The 15,386-nt window shown below is 43.8% G+C and overlaps 1 protein-coding gene across 1 annotated transcript in view; it reads left to right on the forward strand.

The window, feature by feature from the left end:
* The window catches only part of LOC147447298 (reticulon-like protein B22), a 63,837-nt gene extending 49,438 nt beyond the window's left edge, over window positions 1-14,399 (forward strand). Inside the window, exons 3-4 of the mRNA XM_086524295.1 lie at window positions 13,634-13,703; window positions 13,781-14,399. Of these exons, the coding sequence (XP_086380421.1) occupies window positions 13,634-13,703; window positions 13,781-13,848 (138 nt within the window). The 3' untranslated portion in view covers window positions 13,849-14,399. The remainder of the gene's footprint in view (window positions 1-13,633; window positions 13,704-13,780) is intronic.
* The last annotated feature ends 987 nt before the right edge of the window (window positions 14,400-15,386 follow it).

Raw genomic sequence — 15,386 nt, forward strand, 5'->3', positions numbered from 1 at the left:
CGGAAAGATTCCAAATCTTGCTCAATGGTGAGTTGAGCGGGTCCTTTTTTAAAAATTAAATTAAGCAAAAGTTCAATAATTCAATACTTACCTTACCGGTTCATGTCGTTCCTCTAGTACCTCGAGGATATCCTTCACCATTCATCAAACTTACGAGCCATGTAAGAACTCGTTATTCGCGTCTTTCCGAGAATCTGTTAACTCAATTCCACCTTCTCAATCCTGAGAAGAATAATCCTCCTAAAAATCAATTTAGGTCTATGTCCTTGCGCATAACCTTGTCTATTAGTCCTGAGGATATTAAACCTCTTCTGTCCTCTCGCATAGGGTATGTCAAGAGCATTAAGCTCATGTGAATCTTCCTGTGGTAGACAAAGTGTGCCATCTTACAACGGTTCCAATCCGAAGATTCCTTGTGCACTTCCTTCCAATCTTTTCCTCCTGCGAGTTATTACCACCAACAGTGTTTTCTAGACGCCCATTAGAGTCTCTTCCTTACATTTCAAAAAAAAAAAAACTGATTCACCTTGCGAGCATCAACGACGCCTTGCCAAATCTCAGGCAGATAGGATTCCAGCCATAGCATTTTCTGAATGTACGTTCAAACCCGGTTCACAATATAGCGAACCCTCTTTGATTCTCATGGATGTTCTCCCAATTGTAATTCTTACCATTTTGAAACGGTTGGCAAACTATATTCTTACGAACTTAATAGTTCGAATTTATTCCAGCAGCGTGTAAATGCTACTTGACCTGCTCATGGAGAAACATATACCGCAACCAAAAGTTGCTTCTGTAATGGTAAAAGCGTACTCAATGATCAACGATCATCAGAAAACCTCTTCTCCGAAGAGACTCAAAGTCCTTCTACGGAACACATCTCAAATAGATATTTTCGTATCGGAATATCCTTGCGCGCAAAAAGGCGCTCAAGAGAGTATAACAAACTCCCGTCCCGTTTGTGAAAAGTAAGTTGGTTCATCTCATTCCGTTCAGCAAGAAAAAATTCGTTTGGTAGATGACCCACCTTAGCACAGGTCTGCATCTTCGTGTGTTATCCATGTACCCAAAGGTGTACCTAAGTTTCAGTGAGCCTGGGAAATTACCTTCCCTTCGTAAGATCCTTAGAGCGAAGATGCTCAACCTGACGATCCCTTGGCTCAATCTCAGAGCAAAACCCGCTCATCAAATAAACTTACGATTTTATTCCTTGGATTCCTTGATCATAGGCCGTAGTCGTCGCTTGTTCCTTCCCTCGTAAAGAGAGTATTCCTTCATTTGTGCGAAAAGCACTACTATATCTTCCCTTACCGGGTAAGGGGTGTGGGCTTAAAGAGTACTCAAGCTTCATGAAAGCTTTTCTTTGCTTGAAAGCTCAGAATGGTTCCTTCATAATTTCCTACCCGCAGTAGCAGGTAATTTGTTGGAGAACTACCGGATACTAGATCAATCATGGACCTTCCAGATGGTTAAGCAAAGCAGTTCATCGTATAAAACAATGTTCTAACTCAACCTTACTCTCATAAACACTCGAGAGTGATTGTCTTGGTTAGACACGTGCATATCTCGTGCATAAAAGCAATACGCAGTTGATGAGTTCCTCAAAGATTTAACTTTGATCAAAGACCTGCCCTCTCACTTAAAGTTTTGAGGGTCTTCTATTCAAAAACTCAGGAGTTAGATTGAATTCCCTTACTTCAAACTTTCTCCGGATAGCAATGTATCCTTCGAGGAGAGGTAACAAAAATTCGTTTTTTTTTGTGTTCAATGGTTCTCGTCCCACTGCGGGGATTGTATTCTATGTACACTAAGGTGTACACTTTCAGCTTTTATTGGTGACTCCACCATTTGCTGCAAAGTATCTTGCAAATGGGTTTACAAAATTCGGGCAAAAGTCCTTTGTTAAATTTGTTCATCTTTCCTTCCTCAGAGAGGATCAAGAGTGGAGTTACCTTGGCAAGAGTGAACCACTACTTGCTTTGACTCGCTCGTGTTCCTATTGGGCAAACCGATCCCAATCTTCTTGGATGCCTTCCTCAAAGCATAGAGGAAAAAAATTTGTTAGAAGATTCAGCCTTGAATTGAATCCAAGTCTTGTTGTAAGTTCCTTGCAGAGCTTTGGTATACCACCAAGTACTTGCAATCCCCTTGAGGTGTTTGCCCACATGCCTCACCTTCGACGCTTTTTAGAAATTGCCATTGGCAAAGGTAACTTCAAACTCTCGAATGAAAGCGGTAGCTTTCAGGACATCTTTCCTTCCGTCAAAAGTATCAAACTTGACTGGAGTGTTCCTAGGTCTAGAGACCTTCCTATCCTTCCCGAAATGACTGGATTTCTTGGCTATGGTTCTGGATTGATATTCATGGATATCTTTTGGGTTTTGAAGTATCTTGAGCATTCCGCTCCTTGGATTCTCTAGGTTCTTGAGCATCATTCTCTTGTCACCTTCGCAGAGAATCCCAAGTCTTGTGTCGACTTCTTGCAGAGAGAAAAATTTTCCCAATTCTGCGAGCTTTTTCTTGCAGGACTTAGGGTTCCGCCTGCTTATTTCTCTCCTGGCTTGTCATGGCTTCTTCCCACATCTTCCCAGAGTCGTCCTCCTTTACAAAGAAAGAGAGGAGACCATGCTTTGATACCACTGTCACAAATGGGAGCGCATAACAATATAAAATATACTCGGATAAATAGAATTTATCACTTAATATTGAAGCCAAAGGATATAGAGAGAAATATATATATATATATATATATATATATATATATATATATAGAGAGAGAGAGAGAGAGAGAGAGAGAGAGAGAGAGAGAGAGAGAGAGAGAGAGAGAGAGAGAGAGAGAGAGAGAGAGAGAGAGAGAGAGAAGATCGACATAGTACTGGGGACCAGAAGATGGGTTGGTCTCCCCCCTTAAAGAGAATCCTTTATTAGGGAGAATCTTTTTACAAGCACAAGAACCGGAGAAAACCCCTCCGTTCTAATTCTCTGACTCGATGGTCGTTCCTTCCCATAAGGGAAATCCGAGAGACAAGCTCTCAATCCTTTTTCCGTATGTACTTGGAGTTGAGACTCCGTAAGCAATTTCCGAATTTCGTTTCCGGAATTCCCAAGCGTAGGCCGAAGCCTTCTCGCTTCTCCTTCGCGATGAAGTACCTGCAAACACACACGCAAACACGCGACAACAATTCGTATGGCGAATCCACAATTGATACCTGTCGCTCTTGCGCGCGAAAAGCGACTTCCGTGCTTCGTAGTCTCGCGATCTCTTGCGTTATCTGGCGGCAGAGTCTTCTCTTGCTGACGTTGGTAACTCCTTTTCATGAGGGCATGTGGTGTTTTTATAGCTCCTTGGCCACGGCACGAATAGCTGCTCGCATAGAGTTCGCGGCCGTTTTTTTTTTTTTGTGTGTGCTGTTGTTCTACCCAAAATAGGGAGAGAGAATTCGTTGGCTGGTTTTGTTGCTTTATTTTCCAAGTGGCTGCCCACTTATTAAGTGGGCGGGCGGCATATTTTAAAATTGGTATGAACCTGCCCAAAAACTCAATAAAACCTTTTAAGTTTAAAACAATGCTTTTCACAACACTTCCCAGGTGTCCTTGGATGCAACCACATGCACGAATGCAATGCAAACATAGATTCCTCGTGGGAAAGCGTATGCTCTTCCCGGAAAACTCGTTAAAATATTCCGCTTTTTAAGAAAAGCTTCTCAGAACCCATCTTTATTCTTATGCTTGCGTCTTTACGCGTATTCCTCTTTTCAGTTCGGATTTCCTCTCGACTATGGATATCCCCTTTCCAATGCACCCGTCACCCTCCTTGTGACGCATCAGGAATACCCATCACCTAGTCCTTTCCTACCGAACTTATGGTACAATCCCCTTCACGATACTCTATGTGACCCATCCTATGACGCATCAGAGATGTTTGTTCCTGGATGGTCGGATACTTCTTACTGATGCTCCTTGTCACCCATCCGATGTGACGCATCAGAAGTACCCGTTCCCGGTGGCCTTACAGATATTCCCGTTCACAGTGCTCCCGTCATTACTTTGAATGACGCACTAGGAATACTCTGTACTCGGATGTCTCCAGCGAGAAAAACCCTCTCACTTAAAATTCCAATAATTCATTTATAATTATTTTTCCTTGGTGTTCCATGCGAGAAAACCCTCTCACTTATAAATCCAATAATTCATTTAGAATTATTTTTCTAGTCAGATAAAGCCAATTTAGCACAATCCAAACTCTTCTCTTTGAAAAAGCAGCTGGAAATGAACAACCATATGGTTGCTCCCCTTGGGACAAGGAATGGCAACATGACTCCATTTGGGAAGACCTAAGCAATCCAACTCTTAGAAATCTTGACACCTCTATCGGGTTCCCCTCGGTGAAGCGAGGTCGGGGTAAATAGGGGTAAAGACGGGGAAGTCGTAGACAAGGATCCAAGCCCTTCACATACCCAAACCAGCCCGAAACCGGAGAAAAATCAAGAAAAACAGCAAGCTTCTTCTCTCTCACTAAAGGCACACATCTGGTGAAACCGGCCCGTAGGGCGGAAGACTTTGGCTTTCACCCGAAACTTTACTTTAAGCTTTAACATATAGAGAAACCTTGCAGAAGGAACCTGTAATATAGAGAAACCTTGCAGAAGGAACCTGTAAGCTTTAATATATAGAGAAACCTTGCAGAAGGAACCTGTAATGGGAATTAACACTTCAAAGCACACACGGCTCGGAAGCTAGCTAGAATGCTCTGAGCAGACGCCGACAACCTGTAGGTCCCAAAAACTGGCGCCCCTTTCGGTATTTCTTTATTCCTTTAGAGGGTAAAGTTACAAGACTAGAGTCCTGGGGATCTTCACCTGTATCCGACTAGATCACACGTGTTCTGACAAAATTTCGGCAACATAACGGCCCCAAAACTCGCCCTGAACAAATTCCCCTGTTGGAACTCGCTTCCAAAGATATAAACCCTCTGTTTTCAACCCAAAAACAGCAATTACAGCTCGCTGTATTTACTGGTTTTTACCCTGTTTTCAGCCCTAAACAGTCCCAGAATTGTCCTCTAACAGTGGGGCATTGTTCCCAATGTTTTCGGCATCCATACGGCTGCAAAACAGTCCAAAAACAGTGCATAACCAGCGTTGAAAATGCACCTGTAAGATGAGGTTATCACCTTCATCTGTGCCTATTTTGGAGTAGCAGTTAGCTACTCCTGTTCCTGCTCAAAGAGGCTCTTGCTTGGGCGCAGAAGCATAAGACCACACAACTGTTCATAGGGCAAATGAAGAGCCCTCTTGTGGGGCATCACGTTACTGCACGTAGGGGGGAGAAAGAGAGGTGCAGGACATCACTTCTTGCACTACACTGTACATGAGAGGGAAAGTTTGCACACAATAGCTTTGGTACTTGCAACAATCCACCATGCGGATGAAAAATGCAGCCCCCACGTTTATTTCAACGCTTCTCTCTCTCTTAAGGTGGAAAATGCCCAAAAATGTGCCAAGTGGCACTCATGCATGGTTTTCCCGTTTTGTGCCTTCCGGTCTAAAAATATCTCAACCGATTGCTGAGTTGACTTAGCGGCAGAGTAATAAAATGTTTCCCTTGTCATTTTGAAGCTAATGACGCGAACAGATTTCGTGGCCTAAAATAGCAGTTCCCTAAATTTTAGGAGATGCTTCCATTGGACTCTCACTAGTCATCTGACCATCTTTCATCACTGGGACCACGTCCAAAAATGCGATGTAGCCCAGTTCTCGGGTGATTTTCTCTTGGTGACCCCACCTTGGCACTGTGCCTCCATTGAGTTAGTTTCCTAGTATCCACCAACTTATTAAGTGCGGGGAGGGGACGTGGATGACTTCGAACTAAGCCTAGACACCCTTTTACTACTGGAATTCTAGTGTCGACCAACTTCACGTCCGCGGGTGAAACCATTGTTTCACACTGGCCATACAATGTCCGGCCATTTGCAACTTCAAAAAGAGGGTCTCAAAAATTAAATGAAAGTCATCGGAAAGAAACCAACAACTAAGGTTAGCAGTTGCCACGTTCTCGTGACATACCTCCCTCTTGAAATTGCAAACGTCCTCGATTGCATACCATAAATACACTCCATTGATGATCTTGTGTTGTTAGCACTCTTTTAGCATCGCATGTATCCATAGATAGAAATGACTTAATGAGACCTTCATACTTTTGTCATTTCCATCTATGATAGAAGTGAACATTATACGTTTAACACTTAAAGAGCAATGCACACTTCTATTACACTGAATCCATATGTATATTTGATGTACTAGCTCTGTCTTTACCTCTCCTTTGCACACGTTGTGTTGGGGTATACGTAGGTTGTAACCCAAAGGCCTCAAGGTAAAGCTACAATTCATTTGGTGACTCTGACAGTTCCTGCTCTTCCATCCACTTTACATCCATAGGTGGATAGTTCTTGAACTTCACGAAATAGCGTCTTGCAACCTGTGCCTTAACTTTTCTTTCCTTATGTGCGAAAATTTTCTCAGGAACCAAAATTTCATCAAGTTCCTCAACTTCTGGCTGGTCCTTATCTGGCATATCTTTTGACACATCACCCACGAAGGGTCTTAGAAGACTCAGGTTAAACGCATTATGAATCTTCCAAGCGTCAGGCAATTTCAGCTTGTAAGCAACATCGTTGGTCTTATCAAGTACTTGAAAAGGCCCATAGTAATGCATGTTGAGCTTCGGAAACAACCGTTCCTTGCCCTTCATTTTCTTCAACCTTGCCTTTTCAAATCGCAAAAGTACCCAATCACTAGGTGGGAACAACAGTTCACGACGGTGTTGATCAGCAACCCTTTTCTGTTTTGCCGGAGTCTTCTCCAGGGCAACTTTAATTTTCTTTTCATCCATGCTCTCGACATACCGATATGCCTCAAAGATCTTGTCCTTTGTATGCAAAATAGGAGGAACTTTCTTGCCGCCTTCAACAATCTCAGAAGGTGCCTTGCCAGTTGACGAATGCATCGTATTGTTGTATGCATACTCAAGCATAGGCAAATATTGTTCCCACTTGCCCTTATTATCTGACACACAACATTTCAGCAGATCCAAGACAGTAGAATTAGCCTCTTCTGACTGTCCATCAGTTTGTGGATGAAACGAAGACGAGAACTTGAGCGTAGTGCCCATGTTCTCAAACAATCCTCTCCGAAACAAACTTGTCATGGGAGGATTACGATCACTGACAATCGATTGTGGCATACCATGGTACTTGAACACATTGTACATAAATAATCGTGCCATCTGATTAGATTTAATCTTCATCCTGATAGGGATAATTCTAAATGAATTATTGGAATTTTAAGTGAGAGGGCTTTTCTCACTGGAGACATCGGAGTACAGAGTATTCCTAGTGCGTCATTTAAAGTAATGACGGGAACACTGAGAAGAAGAATATCTGTAAGGCCACCAGGAACGGGTACTTCTGATGCGTCACATCGGATGGGTGACAGGGAGCATTGTAAAGAAGTATCCGACCATCCGGGAATGGACATCTCTGATGCGTCACAGGATGGGTGACATAGAGCATCGTGAAAGAGATTGTACCGTAAGTTCGGTACGAAAGGACTAGGTGATGGGTATTCCTGATGCGTCACAAGGTGGGTGATGGGTGCATCGGAAAGGGAATATCCATAGTCGGGAGGAAATTCCTAACTGTGTTAGAATTGTTCACAAGGAAAGGCAAGCACTTGAATGAAGATGGGTTCAGAGGAAACTTTGAGGAAAAACGGATGCTTTTTGAGAAAGATCTTTGCACGTGATGTTTCAGATAATTGTCAGTCAAATTTATCTATATTAGATAAAGAAAGGTCAGCTTGTTTGGGAGAGTTTAATGATTGTTTTTCTGATTCATTACTGTCGCAATTGCCGCTGGAGAGACCTGAGGACCATTCGATAGATTTGAAGCCAGGGTGTAGCCCACCGAACAGACCTCCCTACAGGGTTATTGCGGCGCAGCAGAAAGAGATTATGGGCTAGGTAGAGAAGCTTTTAGAGAAGGGGCTGATTCAGCCTGGTTCTTCACCTTTCTGCTCCCCAGTCTTGGCGCATGTGTATTGATTACCGTGCATTGAATAAGAATACCATCAAGAGCAGGTTTCCTATTCCAAGGATAGATGATATTCTTGACCGTTTAGAGGGTGCTCCAATTTTAAGCAGGATAGACCTTAAGAGTGGTTACCATCAGATTCGTAAAAGGCCAGAGGATGTGCACAAGACTGCATGTAGAACGACATTTGGTCAGTATGAGTTCTTAGTGATGCCATTTGGTCTTACAAATGCTCCTACCACGTTCAGTAGAGTGACTTTCCGCTCGCATCAGAAGTTTGTTGGCACATTCTTTGACGACATGATAGTCTACTCGAAGAATGAAGAGGAGCATAGGCGTCACCTGACCATTGTGTTCGAAGAGCTGCGAAGTCACAAGTTACTTGTCAATCCTAAGAAAAGTAAATTCTTCTTGGAAGAGATCCCCTTTCTTGGCCACATAGTGTCAAAGGATGGTGTCTGAATGGATCCCGCAAAGGTTGAAGCTATTAAGACATGGCCAGACTTGAAGACTGTATGATGTCCGAAGCTTCTTGGGATTGTGCTCATACTATAGAAGGTTTACCAGGAATTTTGCAGAGATAGCTTCACCTCTTCGCTCTTTGCAAAAGAAAGAGATCACTTTCAGATGGAACCAAAAAGAGATTTCAGCTATTAGTCTCTTAAAGGAAAAATTGACTTCAGATCCCGTGATTGTTTTACCTGATCTCAAGAAGTCATTTGTGGTCCAATGTGATGCATGTGGCAATAGCATCGGAGCGGTGCTGATGCAAGATGGACGGGCAATAGCTTATGAGAGCAGAATCTTGCAAGGGCCCCAAAAGACTATGCAAATCTATGAGAAAGAGTTATTGGCCGTCATTCATGCGCTCTCTAGTTGGAAGCACTACCTATTAGGTGCTGCTTTTGTTGTCCAGACAAATTATCAGACCTTGCGATTCTTCTTGACACAGTCAAAGCTATCCGAAAAGCATATGCGATGGGCAAACATTCTTTCTATGTTCCACTTCCAGATTATGCATGTGGAAGGCAAGAAGAATGTTGTGCTGATGCATTATCAAGAAACGCCACAGATTCCAGTTGTGTCAATTCCTTATCATCATGAACTTGATGACATGAAGGAACAATATGCTACAGATGAAGACTTCGCAAGAATTTTTGAACAGTTGCAAGAGGGGCAACATCATGAGCACTACCTCCTCAGAGACGGTTTTATCATGATGCATGGCAGACTTTATGTCACTAGGCCATTGCGACCTAAGGTCAGGGTAGAAAGTCATGTCCCACCGTATACAGGGCATCGTGGTATTGATGCGATAGTTCAAGCAGTAGAGACATTCTTTTATTGGCCTACTTTGAGGAGAGATGTGGGTACCTTTGTGCGAGCATGTGTGATTTGCCAAAAGGTCAAGTTTGACAGGCAAAAGGCACCGGGGTTGTTACAGTCACTGCCGATTCCGGATAAGCCATGGGAAAGCATTGCTGTGGACTTTATCTTTGATCTTCCCAGAACGCCAACAAGGAATGATGGTATATGGACCATTATTTGCAGGTTCAGCAAACGGGTACACAGAAAGATGATTTTTAATTACAGAAGTTATAGCTAAAGCAAATACAATAGGGACAGACTCCCCTTTAAGCTTTACATCCAAAACATGAGTTTTGTCCCTATGTTGAAGGGTGATCGTCTTGTTGCAAACATACAACACGCCATGTGTTTGGAACATCCACGGAATTCCGAGTAGCGCATCGCACCCTTCCAGCGGCATGATATAAAATTCTTTTGTGTCCACATACGACTGAACATGCAAACACAACTTTCCAATGATGGGAGTAACACACTCTGAGTGGCAGGACATGCCAACCCTGCCTTTGCCGTGTACCCCATCTCTTCAGCTCTGATGCCCAACTTCATAGCTAACTCTGGTGAGATAAAGTTTGCTTTGGCATTTGGATCAAAGAAGATGAGTGCCGTCTGATCTTTGACTTTATCCCATGCTCTGCATAACTCGCTGGCATCTGTGCTTGGCCTGTCACCCACCATATCTGGCACCAAAACTGTCGTGTGCTTAGGCTTCTTTCTTTTCTTATCTTCTTTATCATCTGAATCAGCTGGCCTTTTCCTTTGTGGACATTGGACAATCTGCAGCAAAGTGACCAGGTTGCTCACATATAAAGCTTTTATTTTCAGCCATCAAGACCTTCTTTTCCTCGAGCGACTCGCACACAAAAGGCTTCCTTTTTGGCTTATTTGCATGCGCTCTAGAAGTCTCGGCTGAGTCCTTATCCTTGTTGTCCTTTTCTGACCCCTGTGATGCTTCAAGAGCCGCTTTTGCAAAGAGCTTCTTTGTTGAATTTTTCTTTTGCTGCCCCCCTTTCACGTTGGCTGGAAATCCACTATCCTCTCCCTTCAACAAGGCAAGACCAGTGTTGGCAACTTCCATAAGCCGAGTGAGGGTAGCCACTTTGTTCTTTGTACAGTAATCTTGAAGCCCTTTAGGAAACCCACAACAATACTTCTCTATCTGCTCTGTCAATGGCACGAACGTGTAGGAGGTTACTGAGAGCAATGATTTACACCGATTGTACTCCTGTAGGCTCTGCAAGTAGTCGTAGTGAGTTGGTGCCAATCCGTCATGATGTCGGCTTCAAATTCATTTGACAGCCACGTAGATGCAAACATTTGCTTGAAGTATACCCATGTGGCGGGTGCCTGTCTTTGCATCGAGAGGGTTGTCCACCATGTAAGCGCATTGCCTTTCAAGAAGGTGGCAACTTTCCTAACCTTGGAGGCCTCTGTAAAATTCCCCCCGCATAAGTTGTATCAGACTACTGGAGGAAAGTGAGAGCTTTCGTCTTATCCTCAAAGCCGTTGGAAGTTTCAAACTTAACAGTTGCACCACCTTGTTTGTATACTTTTGGTTTCTCCAGTGCCCCCAAATTGTCATAGGGAATTGCTTGCAACATGGGCACTGTGATAGGGATCATCGGAGCGTCTTGGTCATTGACATTTTGCGTCATAGCTGCCATATCTGGCTGCTGTCCAGAAAAACCAGCCATGCCAAATACCTTGTGGCACCCCAAACTGGCCCTGGTTGCTCTGAAAGCCTTACTGCATGCCGTGCTACCATACATGGGGTTTGGCATCATGCCTTGCATACCCCCAAACACTGTTCCTGGCATATAATGTTGGTTTCCAGGCGCATAACCAGCCATACTCTGGAACACTGATCCACCTCTGAAATACCTAGGATGTACGGTGGGTGGTGGAAAAACCTAATGCATTGCCTGGAAACTGGTTTCTTGTCCTTGTAACGCAACATGCAGGCTTGGAAAGGTGGTGGGCTGAATTGGCAAAGCGTGTAGAGTAGGCATTCTAACCACCTATTCATGGATGGAAGGAACCTGTTTTGGAGCCCGTGACTCCGCAACATGCGAGTGCTCCCTCTCCTGCTGAGATGCATGAAGTACTTGGGCTTGAGCCTCAACAGGCTCCACGGGCTGTGTGAGTTGCCTTGAGTGCTGTGGCACTTGCAAAAACTTCATAAACCTTGGGTTTTGCACAAGTTGAGAAAACACGTTCATAGCGGCAACTAAGTCCTGAACGCATCATCTTCAAGTTGCCCAGTCATAAAGCCCTGCACTGGGGGAACATTCACATCAACAGGAGGTACAGATCAGGGCGACCGTGAACTCTCACCAACCTCAAATACTGTAGGAAATTCCTGCCTGTCCTTCGAAGAGGAACCCTCTTCCATAATACCCCTCCCTTTGTCGGCCATAGTGTAATCCCGCGTTCTTGTACTCTGTGTCTTCACCAAACCAACGGAGGCTCACTTCTTGGGGAAAAAGTGATTTTGTCCCGGCAAGAAACCATAATACTGGCCCGTAGGGCGATAGACTTTGGCTTTCACCCGAAAGTTTACTTTAAGCTACACCCAAAGAAACCTTGCAGAAGGAACCTGTAACGGGAATTAACACTTCAAAGCACACACGGCTTTGAAGCTAGAATGCTCCGAGCAGACGTCGACAAACTGTAGGCCCCAAAAATTGGCGCCCCTTTCGGTATTTCTTTATTCCTTTAGAGGGTAAAGTTACAAAACTAGAGTCCCGGATCTTCACCCGTATTGTAAGGTGCAGCGGAATGAATGTTGAACTTTGCTCAAGATGAGTGCTCCGAACTGTGCTCAAGGTTCCTTTTACTTACGGAAGGGAGGGGTCCAAAATGGGAACGGCGTGTAATGGGACGCATAAAAAACACGTGTGAGCTTTGGTTGAGAGCTTGAGAGCTTGAGTGAAGGAAAGGGGTGAGGGGGGTTGCATTTTATAAGCTTTGCTCCCGTCCCATGGTTAAACTTTAAAAAATTGCCCGTTTCTGCCCATTGCAAGCTGCCCATTTTTGCCCGTTGGAGCCGTTCCGGCCAGTTCCCCAGCATTCTGACCGCGCCGTACCGGTACCAGATCCCCATCCGGAACACCCAGACGTTCCGAGCCGTTCCACATCACCAAGCTCTGTCGGAACGCTGTTCCGACGTTCCAGGCTTGTGTTCCCCGGTAACACTGATCTACACAAAGGCGATGTGATTATCCAGATGCAGAGCACTACACCTGAGATGCAAGCCGTGGAGAGGAGATGATTGTCAATGGGCAGACCCTCCTTGCGTTTTTCTTCTCAGGGCATCTAGACAAAGGCGATGTGATTATCCAGATGCAGAGCACTACACCTGAGGTGCAAGCCATGGAGAGGAGATGCTGTTGATCTTTATAGGGCAGCCACACTCTGAGGCAGCCTTGCGACATGTCTCTCTCCCTGTGGATCTATTCTTTTGCCAGCAGGAGGTGCACCACATCTATATGCTCTCAGAGCATGTTAGAGTTGGTACCCCTGTGGAGGCCGAGTCGGTGGTCTTGTGTATAGGAGTAGAGCAGTAGCAGTAGCAGTTGGAGTTGTGTGTACCAGGGGTTTATCCATCGAGGCCATGTCAGATCTTTGCCGGAACACCCTTGGTCACTTACACACAGTAAGTTTCAGGGTACTGTTTTCCTTGAATCTCCTGATCTAGTGATGCATTTGACTGGGGAACTTGACCATGGGATTCCAAATATCCTAGGCTATGCCGGATGCCCACCAAAGTGTAACAACACCTGTTAAGCACGTGTACAAACCATTTATGCAACGAGGGTTCAGACTGACAAAATCCTAAGTATCCATGTGGCATATAGAGCCACCGAGCACGTAACATCCATGTGAAGAGTTTTGATCCTTTTCTGGTCATGTCATTTCATGTTGGGGGCTTTTCCTTACATATAGTGAACAGTTTTGTTAGCATAATCTTTCACAATTACACCACTATCATGCGACTAAAACAATTAAATGTTTCATTTCTACATCTTTATCTTCTCGATTACCTTGGCTAAGCAGTACGGTCTATGTTGAATACATGGTTGCTTTAGTTTCTTTAAGAATGTTGTTTTAGGTCATTTCTCAGACAACGCAAAGGCTGTCTTTTTTTTTTTGGGCGTGTCTGAGAATGTTGTTTGACAGGTGGCCGTCTCGTTGTATTTCTTCTCAGCCCTTGGCAGAGCAACTTCTGGTGCAACAGTTGCATATCTTGGTGAGCATCATCTGTGCTATCATGATTGGAGTGAATATTTCTTCAAATTTTTAATTGTATGAGAACTTTGATTGCAGCCCTGTGTTTTGCATTGCTGCTTTTTTGCATGAGCAAGCTTGCTCCAGCAGCAAGGGGGGTCAACTGAACTTTTCCGAAGAGGAGCTGGAGTGGGAATGGTGCTGCAACCTTCTCTGTTTGTGATTGTCTGCCAAGGATTTTTGAGGTGTATAAAGGAATACAAAGGTTCAATGGTAAAAATTAGTTATCGCTCTTTCAAGAGGTATTTTGAGAATCGGTATTTAAGTGTGAAGACCAAGGGCACATCTCGTACATGTCCAACAAGGAATGCCGAGGACGAAATATCAACACTAGTTGGTACACTTGAATGTGGGAGTGAAAGACCTGGAGTGCAAGCCCTAGGTACATCTCAAGGTGAGCCTATTCTTATGGGCCATTTATGAAACCCTTCCATGAAAGCAGTGTTCAATAATTACACATCTGGACAGGTTAGGCATGGTAAATGGAAAACCACACTACCCTCCCCCATAGTTTGTCAACACTAAACAATGCCTGGTGTGCAATGACATTAATTGCTAGTCTCAATTCAAATGCAAGGCTCTAGCAAGTTGGAGCTAAGACCTGGTGTCTTTTACATCTGATATGTAGCCTTCTATTCAAGGATTTTGTTTGTGGTTAGATTGAGATTGGATGTTAGATATTGCCTTCCCTAACATTAACAAGGTCATCTACGATGTGTACACCATGAGCATAGTGCAACAACAAGCAATGCTACTGTTGCATATATATGTCAGATCCAACTTGAAGAAGACCTGCAGGGGGGCATGGATGTAAGAATTCTCATGGGATCATCCAAGGGTGGTTTCTTTACTAAAACTAGACCATATGCTATGGTGCAATTGGAACGTCTGATGGTAAAGGGAATTCCTTCCCATTCTAACATATGTATAGTGGTCTCTCGAACGCACAAGGTGTAGGTAACTTTTGATACGTGACTGCCTCAGGTAGAGCATCTCTGGTTGTTGTGTACGAAGTAGCTCGTTAATAATTGTTACTACATTTTATGTTCTTTTTAGTATTATGTGCGTTTTTTCATGTTCATCCTTGTAGTAAAGATTACCTCGGAGTCCTCAAGAAGCATAGCTATCAGGAAGGGAAAATCAGAATGCAGAATGCAGAATGAACATGAATTTCCATTGTGTTATGGATACTCGCGTCTAAAACACGGAATGGGGATTCAGAATGGGAAGTTGGGATGGAAATGGGGAACAGAAGTTTGAAAATGGTTAACTATGTCAAGAAGATCTATGGGCATGTTCGCGGCTTGGAGTTTGCATCAGCTAATGTTAAAAGTAACTATAAGTGATGCTATTGAAGATAAACAGCTGTCCGTCCACAAAATATGCTTGTTAATTTTGAAAGCTCGTTCTGTTTGTATCAAAACCTGCACCAATAGCACCCGTGAAAGTAATGTGAAACTATGATCGAGTATGAAACAGTCAATAAAGACGTGTTTTGTAAACTTTTCAAGCAATGGAGTTGATTAATGACTAATAAAAAGGATTGGTTGGTAGATGGATTGTTTCCATGCCACTCTTGTATTTGTATTAAGCAGTGACTTGCTCTCTACTGATAAAACCCTCTCCTAGCTTTTGTCATCACAAC

This window comes from Adiantum capillus-veneris, chromosome 11 (assembly GCF_014529385.1).
Source record: "Adiantum capillus-veneris isolate H3 chromosome 11, ASM1452938v2, whole genome shotgun sequence".
Taxonomy (NCBI): domain Eukaryota; kingdom Viridiplantae; phylum Streptophyta; class Polypodiopsida; order Polypodiales; family Pteridaceae; genus Adiantum; species Adiantum capillus-veneris.